Below are 23,022 nucleotides of genomic sequence, written 5' to 3' on the forward strand. Positions count from 1 at the left end.
GTGCGGGTAAAACCCCGAGGACTGCGGGTTATGAGGAAAACGCGCATCACTAGTGCCTATGTATGTGTGTGTCGGAGGGTTTGGGTAAAAAAAAGTAGAAGACAAATTTCCATCTCTATGGACTAATAAAAGAACATCTTATATATTGCGTTGTTGTGCGCGCAATTGTGGGAGCCGCCAACGAAATAACAAATGAACTGAAGTCACCTCTTTATCCAGCAAATGCAATAGGACACAGGCCTATCTTTCAATTATCTACAAAAAACAACTAGACGAAGTAAACTGTGTTTGATCAAATGTTACTGATTACAATAGTAGTCTCCATGTAGTTGGTCTTCATTTTTCCCCCCAAACTTATGAATTCTGCTTAAAGGTCCTGACATTTATGGCACAGAGGCATGTTGCTCTTATCCTTTAATAACTTCAAGCAAGGTCAGTGGTTCAAGTCCCTACCCCCTTAAATACAGTTTTACATGTCTTACCTGTTTGGTCCGTTTCCTTGTGGGATCCTCCATGGATGGGTTATAGGCTATAAGATCACATGATGATTGACAGTTTTTGATTAACGATGACATGGCATCTGTTTTGCAGGGAGGAACCAGACAACCAGACTGCTGGAATGCTTTGCATTTTGGTTGTTATCAGTAAAACAAAATAAATCATCTGCCTGATGGGACAATCAGAGAACAGGCTCAATTTGCGCACATCCATAATAACTTGAACAACGCGCTAGGAGTTAAACTGTAAGCCAATAGTTAAGCTTCTCCAAGATTGCAAAAACAACAAAGTCAAGGTAATAAAAGAGATAGAGGCGTCAAGTTCTGCACTAAGGCGTAACATAACGAGCTTTGACGCTCATATTCGACATGGAAATGGAAACCATATCAACATTCGCTAAGAAACTTTGGTGTGTCAAGAAACAACTTATTCTTTTCCTCACTCCACTCATTCTTCTCCCGCTACTTTTCGGGCTACCAGAAAAGGTACGTGGTTATTGGAAGATGAACAGATATTCTTACTGGAACCATTTATTCCTCTAATTTACAAGAAGAAGTAGATTCAACTTTTAAGTTATACCTTAACCAAATTGCTAAACCATATCAAGCCTAAAATTGATATTATCCTTAATATCCACACCTGCCTTTAAACCCGAACAAGAACACCCTTTAACCTGATATCTGTTGGTCTTCACTGAAATTATAATCAGGATCCTAAGAAGAGCCCCATTAGATTAAAACCCACAATTCTCTACTTTTGATCTGTTTTAGGGTGATCATGTTATTCCAGTGTATAGGACATGGCCCTGCTCCATCATATGTCTAAAAACACAATCCTTACATCCATAACTTGGCTTAACTCCATCCCCCCTTCTTTAATCATAACCACAGCCCAATCTGAGCCCTTACTAATAACTTCAAAGACTTCTTCATTTACAATTCTCCCCCTAATATTAGAAATCCAGTCACATTAAAAAGGTACATTCCTTGTACATTTAACTTTCCACAGCACGATACAAACATGAATTAAATAGATCACCTTTGTAAATGGTACAGTTGGCTTTTCCTCTTGGGTGTTCACCAACATGTTTCTGTTATGTTTTGCAGGAGGGGAAATGCCTGTACGTGGTGCTGCTGATGGCTGTGTTCTGGTGCACAGAGGCTCTTCCCTTAGCTGTCACTGCCATGCTACCCGTTTGCCTCTTTCCAACCATGGGAATTCTTCCATCCAAAAAAGTCTGCCCCCAGTACTTCCTCGATACCAATTTTCTCTTTCTCAGTGGTCTTGTTATGGCGTCAGCTATTGAGGAATGGGGTCTGCATCGCAGAATAGCTCTGAAAGTTCTTAAGATTGTTGGAGTCAAACCAGCCTGGTGAGAAGACTATATCGCCATATACAACAGTAATAAATTCATCATAATTTATATTTTGGGATTATTTTCCATCATCTAATGTGAATGCCCTGCATATGGCAAAATATAGCCTACATAATCATATTATCAGAAAGATTAAATGTATTGATGTGTCACTCCACTTACTCCGGACCCATGTGTACATCGCTCTATGCAGGTTGATTTTGGGAATGATGATCACCTCTGCCTTCCTGTCCATGTGGCTCAGTAACACCGCAACAACGGCCATGATGCTTCCCATTGCTAACGCCATCCTGGAGAGTCTCTTTGGAGACCTGGACACTCTGAAGGAAAACTGTAAGGTGAAAGACGAGACAGAGGGTGAGTTGCTGTGTAGGGTTTCTCCAACTGTCCCATATACACTACCGGTCAAAGGTTTTTAGAACACCTACTCATTTAATGTTTTTTCTTTATGTTTACTATGTTCTACACTGTCAAATAATAGTGAAGACATCAAAACTATGAAATAACACATATGGAATTATGTAGTAACCAAAAAAGTGTAAAACAAATCAAAATGTATTTTATATTTGAGATTCTTCAAATAGACACTGCCTTGATGACAACTTTAAACACTCTTGGCAGTTTCTCAACCAGCTTCATGAGGTAGTCACCTGGAATGCATTTCAATTAACAGGTGTGCATTGTTAAAAGTTGATTTGTGGAATTTCTTTCCTTCTTAATGCATTTGAGCCAATCAGTTGTGTTGTGACAAGATAGGGGGTATACAGAAGATAGCCCAATTTGGTAAAAGACCAAGTCCATATTATGGCAAGAACAGCTGAAATAAGCAAAGAGAAATGACAGTACATCATTACTTTAAGACATAAAGGTCAGTCAATACGGAAAATTTCAAGAAAGGTTCTTCAAGAGCAATCGCAAAACCCATCAAGCGCTATGATGAAACGGGCTCTCATTAGGATTGCCATAGGAATGGAAGTCCTAAAGTTACCTCTGCTGCAGAGAATAAGTTCATTGGAGTTACCAGCCTCAGAAATTGCATCCCAAATAAATGCTTCACAGAGTTCAAGTAACAGACACATCTCAACATCAACTGTTCAGAGGAGACTGGGTGAGTCAGGCCTTCATGGTCAAATTGATACAAAGAAACCAGTACTAAAGGTCACCATTAAGAAGAAGAGACTCCCTTGGGCCAAGAAACACGAGCAATAGACATTAGACCAATAGAGATTTGTCCTTTGTTCTGAAGTCCAAATTGAAGATTTTTGGTTCCAACCGCTGTGTCTTTGTGAGACACGGTGTCGGTGAACAGATTATCTCTGCATGTGTATTTCCCACCGTAAAGCATGGAGGAGGAGGTGTTATGGTGTGGGGGTTCTTTGATGGTGACACTGTCTGTGATTTATTTAGAATTCAAGGCACACTTAACCAGTATGACTTCTACAGCATTCTGCAGCGATACGCCATCCCATCTGGTTTGGGCTTAGTGGGGCTATCATTTGTTTTTCAACAGGACAATGACCAAACACACCTCCAGGCTGTGTAAGGGCTATTTGACCAAGAAGGAGAGTGATGGAGTCCTGCATCAGATGTCCTGGCCTCCACAATCCCCCGACCTCAAACATATTGAGATGGTTTGGGTTGAGTCGGACCACAGAGTGAAGGAAAAGCAGCCAACAAGTGCTCAGCATATGTGGGAACTCCTTCAAGACTGTTGGAATAGCATTCCAGGTGAAGCTGGTTGAGAGAATGCCAAGAGTTTGCAAAGCTATCATCAAGGCAAAGGGTGGCTACTTTAAAGAATCTCAGATATAAAACATATTTTGATTTGTTTAACACGTTTTTGGTTACTACATAATTCCATATGTGTTACTTCAGAGTTTTGATGTCTTCACTATTATTATACAATGTAGAAAATAGTAAAATAAAGAAAAACCCTTGAATGAGTAGGTGTACAAAAACTTTTGACCAGTAGTGTACATCGAGTGAAAATTTAAAAAAATATTAAGTAGCCAAGCCAGGACAAATTGGGTCTTTTCGACACTGCAATGCAAATTGTTTGTAGTGCTTACAAAAACAAACATACTATACTTCAACTTTCTAAAGCCGAGAGTGATATTTCCACACTAAAACTGTAATAGGTAACTGAAGGTGTGAAATGTTTTACAACTACCTGTTCCATCACATGGAACTTCGGTGCCCAACATTTACATTTACATTTAAGTCAATATTCAAATGATAGTTGATTAAACATATTAGCCGCCTTTCAAGTCATATATTAAATATGACGAAGGCCTAAAGACAACCTACTTAGAAAACTGGAACTCACAGGCTTTGATGAGAAAGAAATGTTTAAATATCTCTGTTATAGCTTGTCTCATTCATTCTAGAGCTATTGATACTGTAGCCTCACAGTGATTGGTTCATGGGAAACGTGTTGATTCTCAGTAGATGTCGTGTGAATTTAAAAAATTGAGCCTTTATTTACACTTAGATGACCGCCTAAATCACGTTCAAATTGGTCTTCAATATGGAAATGTCATGACGTCATGTCACCGCAGAGTAAACAATGGAGAGAATAACACAACCTGTTCACTTCAACATCCATCAGGTCAAGCACGAGTAAAGCTGCATGCACTGCCCTCTGAAAAACAGATCTTGTCTATAGACGGGTAAGAAAGCAAACACAAACAAACTGAACAATTGAAGCTCTCATGTTGTTAAAATAGGATTCATGGTTATCGTGTAGCTATTTACTAATGTTGGTATAATTATATCTTCAGACCTGATCGGATGGAGCGTTCAGATGGGAGTACTGCAGAGGAGATCAGGACAGAGTCCGAGTACCAGATGAAGGTGTGGAAAGGCTTCCTGATATGTATCCCGTATGCTGCCAGTATCGGAGGGACTGCCACCCTGACAGGCACTGCACCAAACCTCATCCTCATTGGACAACTTAAGAGGTACCCAAGTTGAAGACTTGGCTGATCTCACTTTCCCCTACTGCATCTGAACATACCCTCTCAGGCCCATTGGATAGAGCAATAATGATCTGTAAGGTGACAATGTCTCTCTGAGGAGGTCTATAGTAGAGGGTTTTGTACAACGTACAAACTTTTAACCATTATGAAAAAAGACGAGGTACTGGGATGTTTCAGACATTGTAGAACTTCAGACGTCCCTCTTAAAGGCCTGTTAGGATTTAACTGGCAAATAGCTGTGTACATGTTACATTTAGACCATAAAAACTACTTTATTCACGTTTGCTGTACCGTTTTTGACAGTTGCTTCTTTGTGTTCTAGTTACTTCCCAGAGTGCGACTTGATCAATTTTGGCTCTTGGTTTGCATTCGCATTTCCTCTCATGGTGTTCTTCCTCATCTTGGGATGGCTATGGATTTCTTTCCTCTACGGGGGCTTGAATACACGGTATGATGGTGAATACATTCTTCTACCTGTCAGATAATTCCACATTATTGTCATACTATTATTTTGTGTTCAGGTTGTGTGTGAAGAAACAGGACGAAAGAGCACAAGCAGAGGCGAAGGCTGAGGCCGTGATTGATGAAGACTACAGAAAACTAGGCCCCATAAAGTAAGGACATATCTCTAGACTAAATCACAGGCAACATGCTCCAGTCTTAAATCATGCCCTACACCAGAGGTGGCTAATTCTAGTTCAGGAGGGCCACATTGTTCACATTTTAGATTGTTTATTTGAATCAGTGTGTTAATGCTGGGATGGAACAAAGCGCCTGCTGCAGTCCTCCAGGACTAAAGATGACTACCCTTGTTCTAGACCCTACCCCTGTTCTAGACCCTCTGGACTATATGTCGGTGGTAATGTAGAATTCCTGAGACAATCATTTCCTATCTTCCATTTTAGCTTTGCAGAAGGAGCCATCGCATTCTTTTTCATTTTGTTTGCCGTTCTCCTGTTTACAAGAGATCCTAAATTTGTTACTGGATGGTCCACGTTTTTCAACAAAGGGTAAGAGAGACAAGCTGACAATCCACTGCCCATTAACTAGGATATGTCTGTATAATTCACTGGAGGCTTGAGGAAACCAGCCGCATCATGACTTCCTCTTCTTTGATTCTCTTCCTACTGTAGGTATGTGTCAGATGCGACCACTGGAGTGATCATTGTATCAATCCTATTCTTCTTCCCTTCCCAGAAGCCCTCTCTTAGCTGGTGGTTTGATTCTAGAGGTCAGTACCAGAAAGGATATGTCCCAAATAATGAGAAATACATTTTTAGAATATGTCAATTTAAAATACCACTGTCTCAAATCATACAGCCTTTCTGTACTGATATAGAGAAAACTGTATCTTTTCAAATCAAAAGATTAGATGGAGTGAAGCAGCTGTATACATTGTATTCGGAAAGTATTCAGACCCCTTGACTTTTTTCCACATTTTGTTAGGTTACAGCCTTATTCCAAAATTGATTAAATTGTTTTTTCCCCTCATCAACGTACACACAATATGCCATCATAACAAAACAGAAACAGGTTTTTAGCCATTTTTGCAAATGTATATATATTTAAAAAATGAAATATCACATTTACATAAGTATTCAGACCCTTTACTCAGTACTTTGTTGAAGTACCTTTGGCAGTGAAGCCACTCCTACGTTGTCTTGTCTGTGTACTTAGGGTCGTTGTCCAGTTGGATGGTGAACCTGAGATCCTGATTACTCTGGAGCATGTTTTCATCAAGGATCTCTCTGTACTCTTCTCCGTTCATCTTTCCCTTGATCTTGTCTAGTCTCCCAGTCCCTGCCTCTGAAAAACATCCTCACAGCATGATACTGCCACCACCATGCTTCACCGTAGGGATGGTGCCAGGTTTCCTCCAGACGTGACGCTTGGCATTCATGCCAAAGAGTTCAATCTTGGTTTCATTATACCAGAGAATCTTGTTTCTCATGGTCTGAGGTTCCTTTAGGTACCTTTTGGCAAACTCCAACCCAACTGTCATGTGCCTTTTACTGAGGAGTTGGTTCCGTCCGGCCACTCTACTAAAAGGCCTGATTGGTGGAGTGCTGCAGAGATAGCTGTCCTTCTGGAAGGTTTGCCCATCTCTTCAGAGGAACTCTGGAGCTCTGTCAGAGTGACCATCTGGTTTTTGGTGGTCCCAAACTTCTACCATTTAAGAATGATGGAGTCCACTGGGTTCTTGGGGACCTTCAATGCTGCAGAAATGTTTTGGTACTGTCACGATCGTCGTATGGAATGGACCAAGGTGCAGTGTTGTGAGCGTACATTTTCCTTTATTTGCAAATGTCGCCAGCAAAACAATAGTACAACAAAAACGAATGTGAAGCTCCGTAAGGCTATACATGCACAAACAAAGTCACCTACCCACAACTACCAAAAGGAAAAAAGGCTGCCTAAGTATGATTCCCAATCAGAGACAACGATAGACAGCTGTCCCTGATTGAGAACCATACCCGGTCAAAACAAACAACATAGAATGCCCACCCCAAATCACACCCGTGACAGGTACCCTTCTCCAGATCTGTGCCTCGACACAATCCTGTCTCAGAGCTCTTTGGACAATTTGTTAGACCTCGTGGCTTGTTTTTTGCTCTGACATGCACTGTCAACTGTGGGACCATATATAAACAGGTGTGTGCCTTTCCAAATCATGTCCAATCAATTTAATTTACCACAGGTGGACTCCAATCAAGTTGTAGAAACATCTCAAGGATGATCAATGGAAACATGATGCACCAGAGCTCAATTTCAAGTCTTATAGCAAAGGGTTCTGAATACTTATGTAAATAAGGTATTTCTGTTTTAAATTTTTTATAAAAACCTGTTTTCTCTTTGTCGTTATGGGGTATTGTGTGTAGATTGAGGAGTATTTCATTTAATCAATTTTAGAATAAGGCTGTAACGTAACAAAATGTGGAAAAAGGGAAGGGGTCTGAATACTTTCCGAACGCACTGTAGATCTGGGTTTTTAAAGTCACATTAATATTCAGTCATGCCTCATCAGACAGAAATTACAGTAACATTGACTCCTATTAAGGCAGAATAAGTTTTTTGAAATTTCATTAATCCATTTCTGAAGCAGAACTTGTATTGGCTCTGTTGTAAAGTACCGTAAATAACTGGAGGAATGTTAATGACGTAGATTAGTGAGTCTGAGCAGAGTCCCGTCGTGAGGTAAGACTGTCGCCCCTTATTATTAATCCCTCAAAAATGTGTTGCCACACTTTGGTTTGCTCTGTGTACTTTGCTCTGTGTTCACCCACTGGTTTAACATAGCACACAACTTCTTATGCAACAGAAATACCAGTGTTTTCATTTTCTACCCTCGTGTTTTTCCAGCGAGATTAGAATTTGTACACGTTTGGCATTGAGCTCTTTAATGTTCTTTATTATAAACTATTTTGAGTAGGTATGTTAAAAATTAGCCTGTGAAGTAATAGTTCCCTTTCAGTCAGTTCACTCTGTACAACAATAGCACAACTCCCATAGTGATGTTGTACCTCGTTCCCTCCCCTCAGGGAACAGTAGTTATATTCATAACTTTATGTTTTGCTGGGCATTGACAAAGGAAAAATGTCCGGCAGAGCGGTACCCGAGAAAGAAACAAAACCCCAACCAGCCTTATTTTGTCCACTAAGTGGGTCCTCAGATCTTCAAAAGGTTCTACAGCTGCACCATCAAGAGCATCCTGATGGGTTGCATCACTGCCTGGTATGGCAACTGCTCGGCCTCCGCCCGCACGGCACTGCAGATGGTAGTGCGTACGGCCCAGCATATCACTGGTGCCAAGCTTCCTGTCATCCACAACCTCTATCTAGAAAGAAAAAGAAACGCACACCTATTAAGACGAGGTGCTGGCTAGCGGAGTAGAAAACTCGAAAATAAAAGAGAGCCGCACACTCGAGGAGCTCAGATGCAAACATTTAATTACCAACGTTTCGACTGCCAAGCTGTCTTCATCAGGGTATAATCACAAACACTGCGGGATGACTCGTTTATATAGTGTCAAAAGACACAGGTGTCTGTAATCATGGCCAAGAGTGGTCTAATATCATTGGCTAATAATCAAATATTAAAATGTCATGCAAACAACAGCATACAAACAACAAATGGATAGCATACGATCATAGATTAATTTGACTACACAAGTTTACAAACAATTACAAACAATGGCAAAGTCACAATAATCACAAGAATGGCTTCAGATCAAAGTCTACGTTGAGACCGAAGGGCGCAGGGGTCTTTAAATTAAAGATCCAGGCAGCCTCTCGTTTTAACAATAAATTATCAAGGTCACCCCCTCTCCTAGGGAGGGTGACATGTTCGATTCCAATATAACGCAGAGACGAAATCGAGTGGCCTGCCTCCAAGAAGTGGGTCGCAACTGGATAGGTAAAGTTTTTACACCTAATGGTGCTACGACGTTTTGTTTTGAATTTTCTCAATGGCAATATTAATCTGATCATTCTTGTAGCCCCTCTCCTTGAACTTTCTTTGCGTCTCAGCCCTCTATACCAGGCTGTGTCAGAGGAAGGCCCTAAAAATTGTCAAAGACTCCAGCCACCCTAGTCATAGACCGTTCTCTCTGCTACCGCACGGCAAGCGGTACCGGAACGCTAAGTCTAGGTCCAAGAGGCTTCTAAACAGCTTCTACCCCCAAGCCATAAGACTCCTGAACATCTAATCAAATGTCTAGCCAGACTATTTGCATTGTCCCCTCCACCACCCCACCCCCCTCTTTTACGCTGCTGCTACTCTCTATTTTTATCTATGCATAGTCATTTTAATAACTCTACCTACATGTACATATTACCTCAATTACCTCAGCTAACCTGTGCACCCGCACATTGACTCTGTACCGGTACCCCCTGTACCCCCTGTATATAGCCTCGCTACTGTTATTTTACTGCTGCTCTTTAATTATTTGTTACTTTTATTTTTTATTTTTTTATTTAATCTGCATTGTTGGTTAACAGTTTATAAGTCTACACCTGTTGTATTCGGCGCATGTGACAAATCAAATTTGATTCGATAACCGTTACTTTGACCACTAACCCCTAGCTGCAGCTCTTTCTTTATTGCCTCTTTTCAAAGCTCCCTGCAGGTTAGATATTCTGATATTTGGGTGGTTGACCTGGATTTGTCTGTTGGGCAGATGTCAATTTCATACCCTGTCATGTTTTCCACAGCACCAAATACTCCATATGTTCCTCTACTATCATGGAAGAAAGCACAGGAATGTGTCCCATGGAATATCATTCTGTTGCTGGGTGGAGGCTTTGCCATGGCCAAGGGATGTGAGGTAAAACCATATCATTTAGATATAGAATCATTAATCCTTAAGATCTCTATGGGTAAACCCCTTTCATGTTTAAGGGTGCACACCATAGATATGAAATCCCTTTAACTCACATTCTCATTTGTGTACATTCGAATAGCTGTTGTGTGGTGATTTCTATACTTTCTGACCTATTTCTGCTACTACTGAGTCAAGGGCTGTCTTGATGCTCTGTCCCTGTGGTGTAGGAGTCAGGACTGGCGGCGTGGATAGGAGCCTACCTCCAGCCTATCGCTCAGGTCCCTCCTGCTGTGGCAGTCATGTTTATCACCGCTTTCCTGGCCTGCTTCACAGAGTTCGCCAGCAACACCGCCACCATTATCATATTCCTGCCCGTCATCGCTGAACTGGTGAGCTGTCAGCTACTGTATGACATGCCCAGAACACTCAACATTTAGTTAGATGTTTCCATTATTAAGAATGAAGTACCCTGTGGGTATGAAGAGGTCAGTCGGCACTCATTTTGAAGAAAGGCGTATTTTGTGTGTAGTATTTTTGAATACCCTTGTGAACTACAGTACCATAAAGCCTTGAACTCCACTGTATTACTAATCCCCCCCCATGGGAAAACATAATGGGGAAGTTGATGCTCTCTACTCTAATCTCCCACAACAATTTACTTTTTTAGTGTTTGTCATGGGGTCAACAGATCTGTCAGTGTAGCACCGTGGCTGTTCTGTTGGACATTAACCACAGTTATCAGTAACCAGTTGTCTTCGTCTGTCTGTGCCAATGTCTTACAGTATTGTTAAATCTAAGCAATAATATCATCCAACCAGTATCATCCAGTATCACCCTGACAAGGGTTACTTATCTCCAGCAACATTTCTAAGCCAAGTACGTTACTAAGAATTTGGAATATCGTTGCCACTTATTGAATGCGATGTGGATTCACACACTCTTTGTTCATTTGTGTTACTTGTGTTAATCTGCAGAAAACTGTTTCAAAGTATTATTATTCTCCATTAACACAATATTTCTGCAAAATAATATCAATGTCTGTGTTTGTCTCCTCTCTACAGGCTATGTTTGTCAAGGTGAATCCTCTTTACTTCATGATACCTGCGACAACAGGATGTTCATTTGCCTTCATGTTGCCAGTCTCCACCCCTCCCAACTCCATTGCCTTTGCATCTGGCCATCTTCTGGTGAAGGACATGGTAAGATCCTCACGACAATATACTGTGTGACCATATTTCAGACTGTTCTTAAACTTAAATATACTCTATCCTAGTAGATAGATGATTTACATCAGTTTGGTTTCTCTGTTCCCAGGTGAAAACGGGCTTTGTGATGAACATTTTGGGCATTTTATCAGTTTCTCTGGCCATGAATACTTGGGGTCGTGCCATGTTCAGTTTGGAGACTTATCCAGACTGGGCCCGTCCAGTCAACATGTCCAGTACTGTCACAGATATACAGTTCCCCTCTGTCCCACCTTTCAACCTTACTAGTTTGTGATACACTGCATACCGTAGATCTGAAGCTTATCCAATACAAAGTATTACACGGTATTATATAGTAAATACTAGAGCAGCATTTCTGAATATGTACAAAAGTCAACTATAGATTTGGGGAGCATTAGCCGTTACTTTAAGTTATTTAGCCTATGGTGTGATGGCTATACCATGTTGCGAATGTACTGTACACTTCTAGATTCTTCCATTTGCCTACTGTATACTATATGAGTTTAGATTTTTTTGTTCAGGCTCTCCTTGTGCTCTACTTCCTCTGTCGTGTAGATTATACTAAATTCTATCAGCTAATTTTCTTGCTTGTCACATGCCACGAACCCCTGGTCTCCCAGATGTGTCCAATGTTTTGTCCTGGTTTGTTTTAGGTCCCCATGCCAAGTTTCCATTTGAAGTTAATTTGTTTGGGCAGGGCAGGGGGTGACAGAATAGACAGTGGTTGGTCTGTCTGTTGTTACATTCTCTTCCACAGTTATACAACAAGTCAAGTCGGACACCGTTTTTGTCCAGACACTGGTGATGTCTGTGTCATCATTCTGTCGCTATGCTTGCTGAAATGCCTTGCATCTTAGTGACCTCTGGTGTTCAGTGTGCCACTTTGCGATTGTCTGTCTCATTTGTCACTGTAACATTCCCTAGATAGTATTTGTGAGGATAATCCTTATTGATTAGGGTGTTAGCAGTCTGCTTGATGATAATAGACCCAATCCATTTCATCACACTGAACGCTCAACCTCCAAGTCCGCCACCTACTAGTAAATCACACTTGAACTTGATCCTCCATTCATCTTTAGTTTGGATAATCTGTGACTGTCTTGATGCACAACAGGCGTTTGTGAATTATTCATGGAAAGATACTTACCTAGCCCATGGGGTCACTGACTGCACATGTTTTAACACATTCTAAGTTACACACAGAAGGTCATTTTTACTTTTCATCATGTCTTTAAAATACAGAAATCGTGATTTTCTGATCTTATTTCATTTGAAGTAATCATTTGAAATGTGGTACGTGGAAATCTAATTAACCATTTTCTACCGTAGTTTGCATTTTGTGTAGTACGTTTAGGTTTATCAATGCACATTTTGGAGCTTTGTTATTTTCTTAATACTATTGTTGTTACCAAATAAAACTCAACAGCAAATGGGTTCTTTTCTTTTTTCGTCAATCCATGGAATTGTTCTATTTAGCTGATGTCAGTGAGCAGGCACCGACAGACATGCCACACAGTAATATATACTACAGAGCAACTCAAACCATGAGATGATATTCAGACGGGGGCCATGCCACTCTAGTCCTTTTTAGTTTTAATCATTGACCCAGGTGACACAGCATAAAATGTACTGGAATCAAGTCTCATTCAACAGCCTTATGCCTGAAAGCACCAAACAAGATACCCAATAAGCCAAATGAGACGAACAAACAAGCGAACAACACATTTGAAAGAAAGTTGCATTGAAATTGGTTTGGAACACAATTTCTACATGTGTCTGGAACCAAGCGGTGATATTTTGGCCCCTGTTTCTCTAAAGAATGGTAAAGGGCTGTACATTCCTTATAGTGTCTATTTGTCTATGTAAAGTCTCAAGGTCTGGCACATGGTTAACTCAGCAGAACTCTGAAGTAGTTACTCAGTGTAAGAGAGGAAGGGTCATTGGTGGAGCCGCCATTAAATGAGACAAACTACAGCAGAACACAATGACACTTTGTTAAAAAAGTAAGACAGGATGCACATCAAATAGAAGAACTTGTTGGAAAAGGAATACATAACATTTTGGAAAAGGAAGTTCGACAAGTCGTACCACAACATGAAATTGCTCAACCTTGATGCTCAACCATTCAAATATACGTATTAATTGACTGTAATACAAAGGGAAATTTAAAAAAGCCCCAGCTAAAGATTTTATTTTGGAAAACTCGCACAATTGCTCACATGCTCATAGTTTCCCAGATCATAGCAATCCCCCCTCCTATCAGTCAGTAGTAGTATGACCTCCCACGGGGTTATGTTTTCGACCTTAAAATAGGATACCACAATGCTCATATAGAACCTTTTAACTCACCAGTACTTCCCTAAATGATTAGTCACCAAGTATTGCATGTTCCATCATGTGTTGATTTGTTATGCCTGTCAATGTCAGTGAGTGTGTGTCAGCATGTGAGCATGAGCAAGAGCCCTTCTGTTCCCTTTGGGAACAGTCTTACACATCTATGTGCCAATGACTGTGCATGATAAGTTCCTGTATCAAACTTCACAGTTACCCCCATCAGACAACTGTGTAACTTCACATGCACTGTTGCCAAGGAGAATGAAGAGCATTACTGAGTGCATGGGCTTTGGCTTTTCATTGAGGTAGGTGTTCATTTTTCAGTCTTTTGAGTGAAAGAGACGTTAGGTTACTGGACAGCTATTTATGAGATGATTAAAGAAATTAATGTTATGGTAAAATGTATATTATTTTCACAGTGAATTGTGCTATGCCCTTCTTGTGAAATTAAGAAAGCTGGCTTATTAAAGTGTTAATTACACAATAATAAGCTATTCTGCTCTTGTATAATGTTGATATTAAAACAATACATGATGATAGTCAGAATGGTGGATATTGCAGTTTGATCAAATTTACAGCCTAGTTAGAATACAGTGCAGTTCTAAAATGTGTTTCATGTTTAGTCTAATAAGCCATTTACTTTATGTTCGTATTCTTACCTTTTATTATTTCTTATTGTTGTTGCATTGTCGAGGAGCCTGCAAGTAAGCACTTCGTTTGACGGTGTATACCATGTGTATACTGTACATACAACTAATAAAACTTGAATTCACACAATCATTGGTTTTCAGGCAAGAACCTTGGGTTGCCATGAAGACCACTCTACAGTATCTGTGGGATGTTTACTCAAAACCAACCCAGGCTGCCAAGGAGGTCCTGACATTACTTTCTATGTGTTTCATTATCGCCATGGTGACTGGTGGTCTCCTCTACCATTGGATGACAGAGATCCTGAGATATGACAGTGGTACTTCCAGCACTGCTGCCTGCATCTATAGCGTGGCCATCCTTTTCCTCTCGTTCCTCTGTCATCCTCTCCGTTGTGTGCTAACTATGATCCTGCCCACTCTGGGCACCAAACAGGGGCGCAAGCTGATCATTTCCACCTCTGTGATTGTGTTAGTGTTGAGCATCATCCTTAACATAACCGTTAACATGGGAGTGGTGATGCACGTTTTAAAGTGCACCTCTGAGGATTTTGTCTACTCTCTTTTAAACTCATCTGAGCTGTTTCAAGAAGCAAAGAGAGATCTTGTTAGAGAGGCTATCAAAGTGAAACAGGAAGAACTGAATATTGTTAACAGGTTGAGGAAATTTGATCATTTTACACACATTGATGTGTCAAAGGTCAAAAATATGTTTGTTACTGTAAGCAAACAGATTGAGAGTGACTTTTCACGTGCCAATAAACTGCTGGAGGATTATAAACTTCTGTCAAACAGGATTCTGGCGGCCATCTTTCTAATCTATCTGATAGTTGAATCAGCCTACTACCTGAAGTCATATGTCATTTCAGTTAAGTTTGACAATGTTTACATCACCAGACAGTTGCTGCAAAAAGCATCTGATGATGGAATCCAGATAGAGCCAACTAACTTGAAAAATATGGTTAATTCCACAAGTTGTAAAATAACAAAACAGGAATTTACCAATTGTCTTGCTCCCATAGTAGTGGTGACTTTGTATTTTATTGTTATTATCTTCATAATGGTTTTGGATCACATTGTGTACCATCTAGTTACAGTGAGTGAGCCTTGGCTGCTGGATGTTCCAGCTACATCTGTCAGCATAGCTGTGAAATATAAGGTAGGTCCATATTGATACAGTACTTTTCTATATAAGGTCGGGCACATCACGGGACATAATGTGACATTATATAATGTGTAGCCTTGAGATCAATGATGATATAGACATTGAATAACACAGTGGACAAATGGGGACTGGATTCTCTTTTCTCTGACAGATTCACCTGCGCTTTCCAGGTCTATGTATTATCCCAGCTATCTGTATGGATACAGAACTGGCAAACCTCCATAAGCAGTATGACTGGACATTTAGCCCAGAGGCTTTACACTGTTATATTGAGCCCTCTGCACCAGACCTGAGAGTGAGGGTCTTCCTGGGACTACTCTGTCTGGTGAGCTACATCATGGTGTTACTGGAGGTCTACGCCAGGCGCATCCGCAGGAAAGTGTCTGCATCCTTCTTCAAAACGCAGGAGGAAAAAAGAATTAATTTCTTATTGAAGAAGATACAGGCGAAACAGGACACAAGAGAAAACAATATATTTTTCATTGAAGCTGTGAATGAGACCCGCGTTCACACAAACCAAACGTAATTTGAAGCTTGACTTGCTGTCATTATATGTAGATTAGGGAGACCTCTGCTTTTAATACATTCACTGCTCCTCTTGAGCTATTGCCGTTACAATAGATTTATTTTAGAATTGGAGAAAATTTGTTGATTCGATTTGTCCATATTTTCAGATTGAACTGATTCGGCAATACACAAATGAAAAACATGGAATAACATTTTTTAACTTCAAAGTGATAAAATACAATTGATGAATTCAGTGCCAACATCCTGCTCTCCATGAGCCAAAGGGCCTGTTGAGAACAGGACTGGGCATCCTGTTACCTTGTCACAGTCATATGACCTTTCTCCTGGTCGTGGAGCACCCTTTTTACGCCCACGTTGCCTTGTCTCAACAACACTCATGAAACCATGTTTGTAGGCTTAATGAAGAAATAAAGACCATATAACAGACAATCACAAGCGTTATCACTCAATGTTTTATATTGTGAAAGGTTGATGCTTTTAAAGAATTTTATAAAAATGGCTTTGAGTTCCCTTTTAAAGTAAAACTACTTTTAACATGTAAGGAATAAGACCATGTATTACTTTGTTTCTTACTGCAAGGGAGAACTCCACAAACAACAGACGACTAGGTGACACCTAGCCCCACTAGGTGTCACTAACACTAAGTGCATTTGAGAAGTTTTTAAGGTACAAATAGGCTATGAAAATTCTCATAACAAGGAGCGTAAAACAAACTCATTGAAAATCTGTGTCAACAAACTATTTGTCCAGTTCAATTAATTAGACTCAGATGAATGTTCAGAGGGCAAACATTGTGACACATAGTCGTGTCATGTGTGGGCCTTCCAAATGTTATTACAAATGAATTAATATAATCATGCTTTAAAATGTGCATAACAATCACAATTATTATTTGAGTGTTTTGGTATTATACCGTTTATTATTTCTGGTCAATCATGGATTCGATTGTGTGAAACTCATTTTCATATGACACCTAAGACTTAAACTTTATCTGAGAGCAAAAACCGTTTCAGTACCTCTGTGATTAATATTTGTACTTTTTTTGTCATACCACAAAAATGCTTCAGCGTTTTTAGCAGCACACTGCTTTCAACTCCCAGAAGGCATCAGAAGGCACTTTTAGCTAGAGTATTATTAGAACGCCTGTTCATCTATTTTTTATCCAGCCATTTTGTCCGTCTTCTTTTTTCTTCATCTTTACCTCATAATTCAAGACTATGTGTCTAATATTTTATGCTTTGTTGCTGTGAGGCCTGGAATAAAATGTATAATTCATATAATTTCTCTTCACATAAATCTTTGGTTCTGTACCAAAATAAAAGGTTAATACATTGTATATCTTGGATGTAACTTGATCTCTTGATTCAAATCCAAGCGAGCATAGAAATTGAATGTCATTAATGAAGCATCGTGTAAAAGTAAGACCAGCTTTGTCAAATGGGGTGATTATGAGAGACAGAAGGTCAAATAGTCCTGCGGATAGGTTAAATAATTGTTCCATTTTATGATACAAATATCAAACTTGGTACACTAATAGATACCTTAAAGAACATTTGGAAGATTGGAGGCAGTCTGGGAAGCCTGGCCTGGCCTTAATATAATTGGCTGACACTCCAGATTTCCTGTTAGAAGAAAATAGGGTAAAATCATTCCAAACAATATAAAAATGTATTTACCCACTAAATAAACTCCACAGATAATAAAGACAAAAAAGTACTCTTAAGACCTTAATAGGGGTCAAATTGAGGTCATTTTGACCATAGTCCAGTGTCTAAATAAACAAATTGTGGACTTTGTGATAGAGCCACCAAATTTCACGCACAGCTAGGTCATGTCTGAAGAAGTATTTCTGGTTATAGTGCTATATCAGATTTTGTCCATTACCCCTGGCAATCATTTCCAAAATGGCCGCTGACACGTAGGCTAAGAACCAAAGATAGGTAACTGGTTGGATAGATATCACCAGGGTTGGTCAGAGAGAAAACGGATGACAGAGATAGCGCCAAAGTTCACATATTTATTAAGGACTTGTGGTTTGACATGGTAAAGTTGGATTTGTGTATGGTTCTGCAACAAAGGAGAGAGATCATAAGCAGGTTGCATAACATAAAAGGTAAAGGTGATAAGGATGCATTTATTAAACCAATGTATCACTAATAACGAAAATAAGGAAATGACAAGACATCTTAATGTTAAGGCTTAATGTTAAGATTGAGAGAGAGTCAAAAGGTGAAATCAACTTGGTTGATCAAGTTCATCGCAGTAGTATGAAGCTCTATCAAGTCTGAGGGTTTTTGTACAGCCGCCAACCAGCTGCATGGGGCTGTACTGGACACGATTCACATGGCCATATTTACATAAATAATTGGTACATACAGCACAATGATGGCTTAAAATGTTTGAGGAGGTCTGTAAAACAAAAGAATGTCCCAAAGATGCCATATACAGTTGAAGTGGTAAGTTTACATACACTTAGCCAAATACATTTTAACTCAGTTTTTCATAATTCCTGACATTTAATCCCAGTAAAAATAACCTGTTTTAGGTCAGTTAGGATCACCACTTTATTTTAAGAATGTGAAATGTCAGAATAATAGTAGAGATAATTATTTATTTCAGCTTTTATTTATTTCATCACATTCCCAGTGGGTCAGAAGTTTACATACGCAAAATTAGTATTTGGTAGCATTGCCTTTATGTTGTTTAACTTGGGTCAAATGTTTCGGGTAGCCTACCACAAGCTTCCCATAATAAGTTGGGTGACTTTGGCCCATTCCTCCTGACAGAGCTGGTGTAACTGAATCAGGTCCTTGCTCTCACACGATTTTTCAGTTCTGCCCACAAATTTTCTATAGAATTGAGGTCAGGGCTTTATGATGGCCACTCCAATACCTTGACTTTGTTGTCCTTAAGCCATTTTGCCATAACTTTGGAAGTATGCTTTGGGTAATTGTCCATACGGAAGACCCATTTGCGATCAAAGTTTAACTTCCTGACTGATGTCTTGAGATGTTGTTTCAATATATCCACCTAATTTTACTTCCTCATGATGCCATCTATTTTGTGAAGTGCACCAGTCCCTCCTGCAGCAATGCACCCCCACAGCATGATCCTGCCACACCCGTACTTCACGGTTGGGATGGTGTTCTTCAGCTCCACCTTTTCCCTCCAAACATAACAATGGTCATTATGGCCAAACAGTTCTATTTTTGTTTCATCAGACCAGAGGACATTTCTCCAAAAAGTACGATATTTGTCCCCATGTGCAGTTACAAATCGTAGTCTGGCTTTTTTATGGTGGTTTTGGAGCAGTGGCTTCTTCTTTGCTGAGCGGCCTTTCAGGTTATGTCAATATAGGACTCGTTTTTACTGTGGATATAGATACGTTTGTACCTGTTTCCTCCAGCATCTTCACAAGGTCCTTTGCTGTTGTTCTGGGATTGATTTGCACTTTCGCACCAAAATACATTCATCTCTAGGAGACAGAACGAGTCTACTTCCTGAGCGGTATGACGGCTGCGTGGTTCCATGATGTTTATACTTGTGTACTATTGTTTGTACAGATGAACATGGTACCTTCAGCATTTGGAAATTGCTCCCAAGGATGAACCAGACTTGCAGAGGTATCCAATTTTGTTTCTGAGGTCTTGGCTGATTTCTTTTGATTTTCCCATGATGGTAGGTTTATTTGAACAGTGAGAGACAGAATAACAACAAAAACATCCAGAAAAACGCATGTCAAAAATGTTATAAATTGATTTGCATTTTAATGCGGGAAATGAGTATTTGACCCCCTCTCAATCAGAAAATTTCTGTCTCCCAGCTGTCTTTTATACAGGAAAACGTTTGACCTCTGTCATTGCCAACAAAGGGTATATAACAAAGTATTGAGATACACTTTTGTTATTGACCAAATACTTATTTTCCACCATAATTTGCAAATAAATTCATTAAAATTCCTACAATGTGATTTTCTGGATTTTTTTCCCTCATTTTGTCTGTCATAGTTGAAGTGTACCTATGATGAAAATTACAGGCCTCTCTCATCTTTTTAAGTGGGAGAACTTGCACAATTGGTGGCTAACTAAATACTTTTTAGCCACATTGTATTTCCCTCATTAAAATGCAAATCAATTTCTAACATTTTTGACATGCGTTTTTCTGGATTTTTTGTTTGTTGCCAGAGCCGCCACCGCGGACAGATGCCCACCCAGACCCTCGCCTAGGGGTTTAAGTTTTGCGGCAGGAGTCTGCACCTTTGGGGGGGGGGGGGGGGGTACTGTCAAGCCCTGACCGTAGATTGCTTTGTATGTTTCTATTTTTAGTTTGGTCAGGGTGTGATGTGGGTGGGTATTCTATGTTGTATGTCTAGGTGTTGTGCTTCTATGTTTAGGCCTGGTATGGTTCCCAATCAGAGGCAGCTGGTTATCGTTGTCTCTGATTGAGAACCATACTTAGGCAGCCTGTGGGTAGTTGTTTTCTGTCTTTGTGTGTCTGCACCAGACAGAACTGTTTAGTTTGTTCCGCTTTGTTGCTTTTTTGTTCTAGTGTTCAGTTTCTTTATTAAATTTACCATGAACACGTACCATGCTGCACCTTGGTCCTCTTCACCTTCTTCCACCTACAAATATCGTTACACACACACTTTTCACTAAAGCCAAAACAGCACGAGCCATAGGATAAATGTGCTCTGATGGAAACAATACAGATAGGATAGTCTGTAGCTCATTAATATCCCCTGCTCTGAAATCCGCTCAAATAGTATTTACTCACATCACTCAAGAAGATCTAAATGCATATTCTCATGAAACTGAGTGAGATCACATGGTTATGGTTGACATTCAGATGCAGCTTGGACGTTTCACCTGTAAAACAAGATTCATTTATCATTCATGATTAACAGTGATGATGGCCTCTTTTGAAATAAGATAGGAATCATTTATTTTTAAGGGTATTAAAAATACAAACAATGATTAAAGTCAATGCGTATAGGCATAGGGAGATGTTGCATTTGGATTAAGTGTTTTATGCATATAAAATGTTATTATTCATCAGGCTACGGTGCAAACGTTGAATTAGAAATGTCATTTTCATTTTATTTATGCTCCAGCACCTAAGAAAAAAGCACTACACCACTGAATATAACAGGTTAATCCTGCAATGACACTATAGCTAGACATCTTTGTTAAGACTTTTACTTAGTTTGTGTAAAGTCTGAAAGGTCTCATCATACAAGTATTTTGTTAAAATGGGTTACCTGTTTCTCTGCTGGACATACTGTAATATATTCCTGTGGGATTTTACCTGAAGTAATGTGTACAGGGAAGGTTTCCTGTAATTCTTCTTAAAATTGACTCAAAAGAGAATAGCATATAATTGAAATCAGTAAACTTCAGAGAACACCCATATGACGTTTTAGTATTTACATGTAAACTACTGGAACTAGCCATGAAAACATACACACACAAAAGTAATTTGGCATGCGTTTTCACCACATTTATAGTTTAAGTTTAAAGGATACATTACATTTTTAGGCCATTTTATTGTGTTTTCCAGACCCCCTCAAAAATGTTAAGCCATCATTGGGCTGTATGTACCAATTATTTATGGAGATATGACCAAGTTATTCTAATCCAATATGGCCCCACGCTACTGGTTGGTGGCCATATTGGAAATGGCCACCAGGGGAGTAATGGACAAAATCTGTGATGGCACTATAGCCAAACATACCTCTTTAGACACGCCGCAGCTGTGTGAAATTTGGTGGCTTTATCACTATCACATTTATCACAATCACATGGTTGACATTTTTTTGCTTCCCAGACTGCCTCCAATCTTTAGAAATGTCCTTAAGGTATCTAGCATTACTGTACCATGTTTGGTACTTCTATCATAAAGTGAAACGATCTCAGGTATATTTGTTTCTTTTCCGCTGGACTAAAAGGTAAAAAATGATCTGCCTGAGCACTGTATTTGTACATTATATCATTTATCAATACAGGGACGCAATGATATTTACATTTTAGTAATTTAGCAGACTTACAGTTAGTGCATTAGAAGAAAGGTCCTCCTTCCTGGAGGAAGAGCAGCTCCGTCTTGTCGGGGTTGAGCTTAAGGTGTTGGGCCGACATCCAAACGGAGATATCTGCGTGTCACCACGTGGGTGTCAGAAGGGGGAAGTAGAAAAGTAGTTGAGTGTCATCTGCATAGCCATGATGGGAGAGACCATTGAGAGGATATGACGGAGCCGAGTGACTTGGTGTATAGAGAGAAGAGATCTTTGACTGAAGGAAAGCAAATCAGAATTAGCTATAGCATGGACAGCTCTGCCTTAGTAGGGCTGGCGTAGCCTATTCTGATACGGTCCAAGTGGTTTATCCAAATGGTTTGAGAGAACGCCAGATTAGGTTGGCTGAGAGCTGAGGGGCTTCATTAACACGATCCTCAGAATCCAATGCATCCAACAGAATTAAAGCAGTGGTTAATTAAAGCAGTCTTCCCATAGGACCAAACCTAATTAGCCAGCCCAACGCAGTAGTGTTCTGTGATTTGTGTCCACCAAAGTAGCTAACATAAAAATCACTTTTTACTTTGCCTTACATGGTAAAAACAAGTGACATGCATTCCAGCATTTTTGGACCCATTGTGTCAACATAGTGGGTCATTAAATCTATGGCCATTGCTGGTACTAGACAAGGCTGAGTTGTAGTCTATTTTTGCTGCAATTTGCACTATGTTGTTAAATCAAATCAAATCACATTTTGTTAGTCACATGCGCTGAATACAACCTTACAGTGACAGAGAAAGATATATATATATATATATATATATATATATATATATATATATATATATATATATATATATATATATATATATATATATATATATATATATATATTCTCTCTCAGAGAGGGGTACAGCACCACTGAGAGGGCAACTAGTCATTTT

The 23,022-nt window shown here is 39.6% G+C and overlaps 2 protein-coding genes across 3 annotated transcripts; both read left to right on the forward strand.

Moving 5' to 3' along the window:
• The first annotated feature begins 656 nt into the window (after window positions 1–656).
• LOC135528313 (Na(+)/dicarboxylate cotransporter 3-like) lies at window positions 657–12,831 on the forward strand. The gene is made up of 13 exons (XM_064957303.1): window positions 657–983; window positions 1,605–1,870; window positions 2,067–2,230; window positions 4,482–4,542; window positions 4,654–4,833; window positions 5,174–5,299; window positions 5,373–5,465; window positions 5,757–5,861; window positions 5,985–6,082; window positions 10,062–10,174; window positions 10,399–10,560; window positions 11,233–11,370; window positions 11,486–12,831. Exons 1-13 carry the CDS (start codon window positions 867–869, stop codon window positions 11,669–11,671), a joined length of 1,809 nt encoding a protein of 602 aa, XP_064813375.1. The 5' UTR covers window positions 657–866; the 3' UTR covers window positions 11,672–12,831.
• Window positions 12,832–13,958: 1,127 nt separating this feature from the next.
• On the forward strand, window positions 13,959–16,478 carry LOC135527578 (osteoclast stimulatory transmembrane protein-like). Of its 2 annotated transcripts, none has more exons than XM_064956069.1 (3): window positions 13,959–14,036; window positions 14,523–15,537; window positions 15,695–16,478. In XM_064956069.1, the coding sequence occupies exons 1-3, from the start codon at window positions 13,993–13,995 to the stop codon at window positions 16,067–16,069; spliced, it is 1,434 nt and encodes a 477-aa protein (XP_064812141.1). In that variant the 5' UTR covers window positions 13,959–13,992; the 3' UTR covers window positions 16,070–16,478. The 2 variants fall into 2 exon arrangements, with proteins under 2 accessions (XP_064812141.1, XP_064812140.1); XM_064956068.1 differs by having other exon boundaries at window positions 15,714–15,923.
• Window positions 16,479–23,022: the final 6,544 nt, after the last annotated feature.

This window comes from Oncorhynchus masou, chromosome 33 (genome assembly GCF_036934945.1).
Source record: "Oncorhynchus masou masou isolate Uvic2021 chromosome 33, UVic_Omas_1.1, whole genome shotgun sequence".
NCBI classification, from domain to species: domain Eukaryota; kingdom Metazoa; phylum Chordata; class Actinopteri; order Salmoniformes; family Salmonidae; genus Oncorhynchus; species Oncorhynchus masou.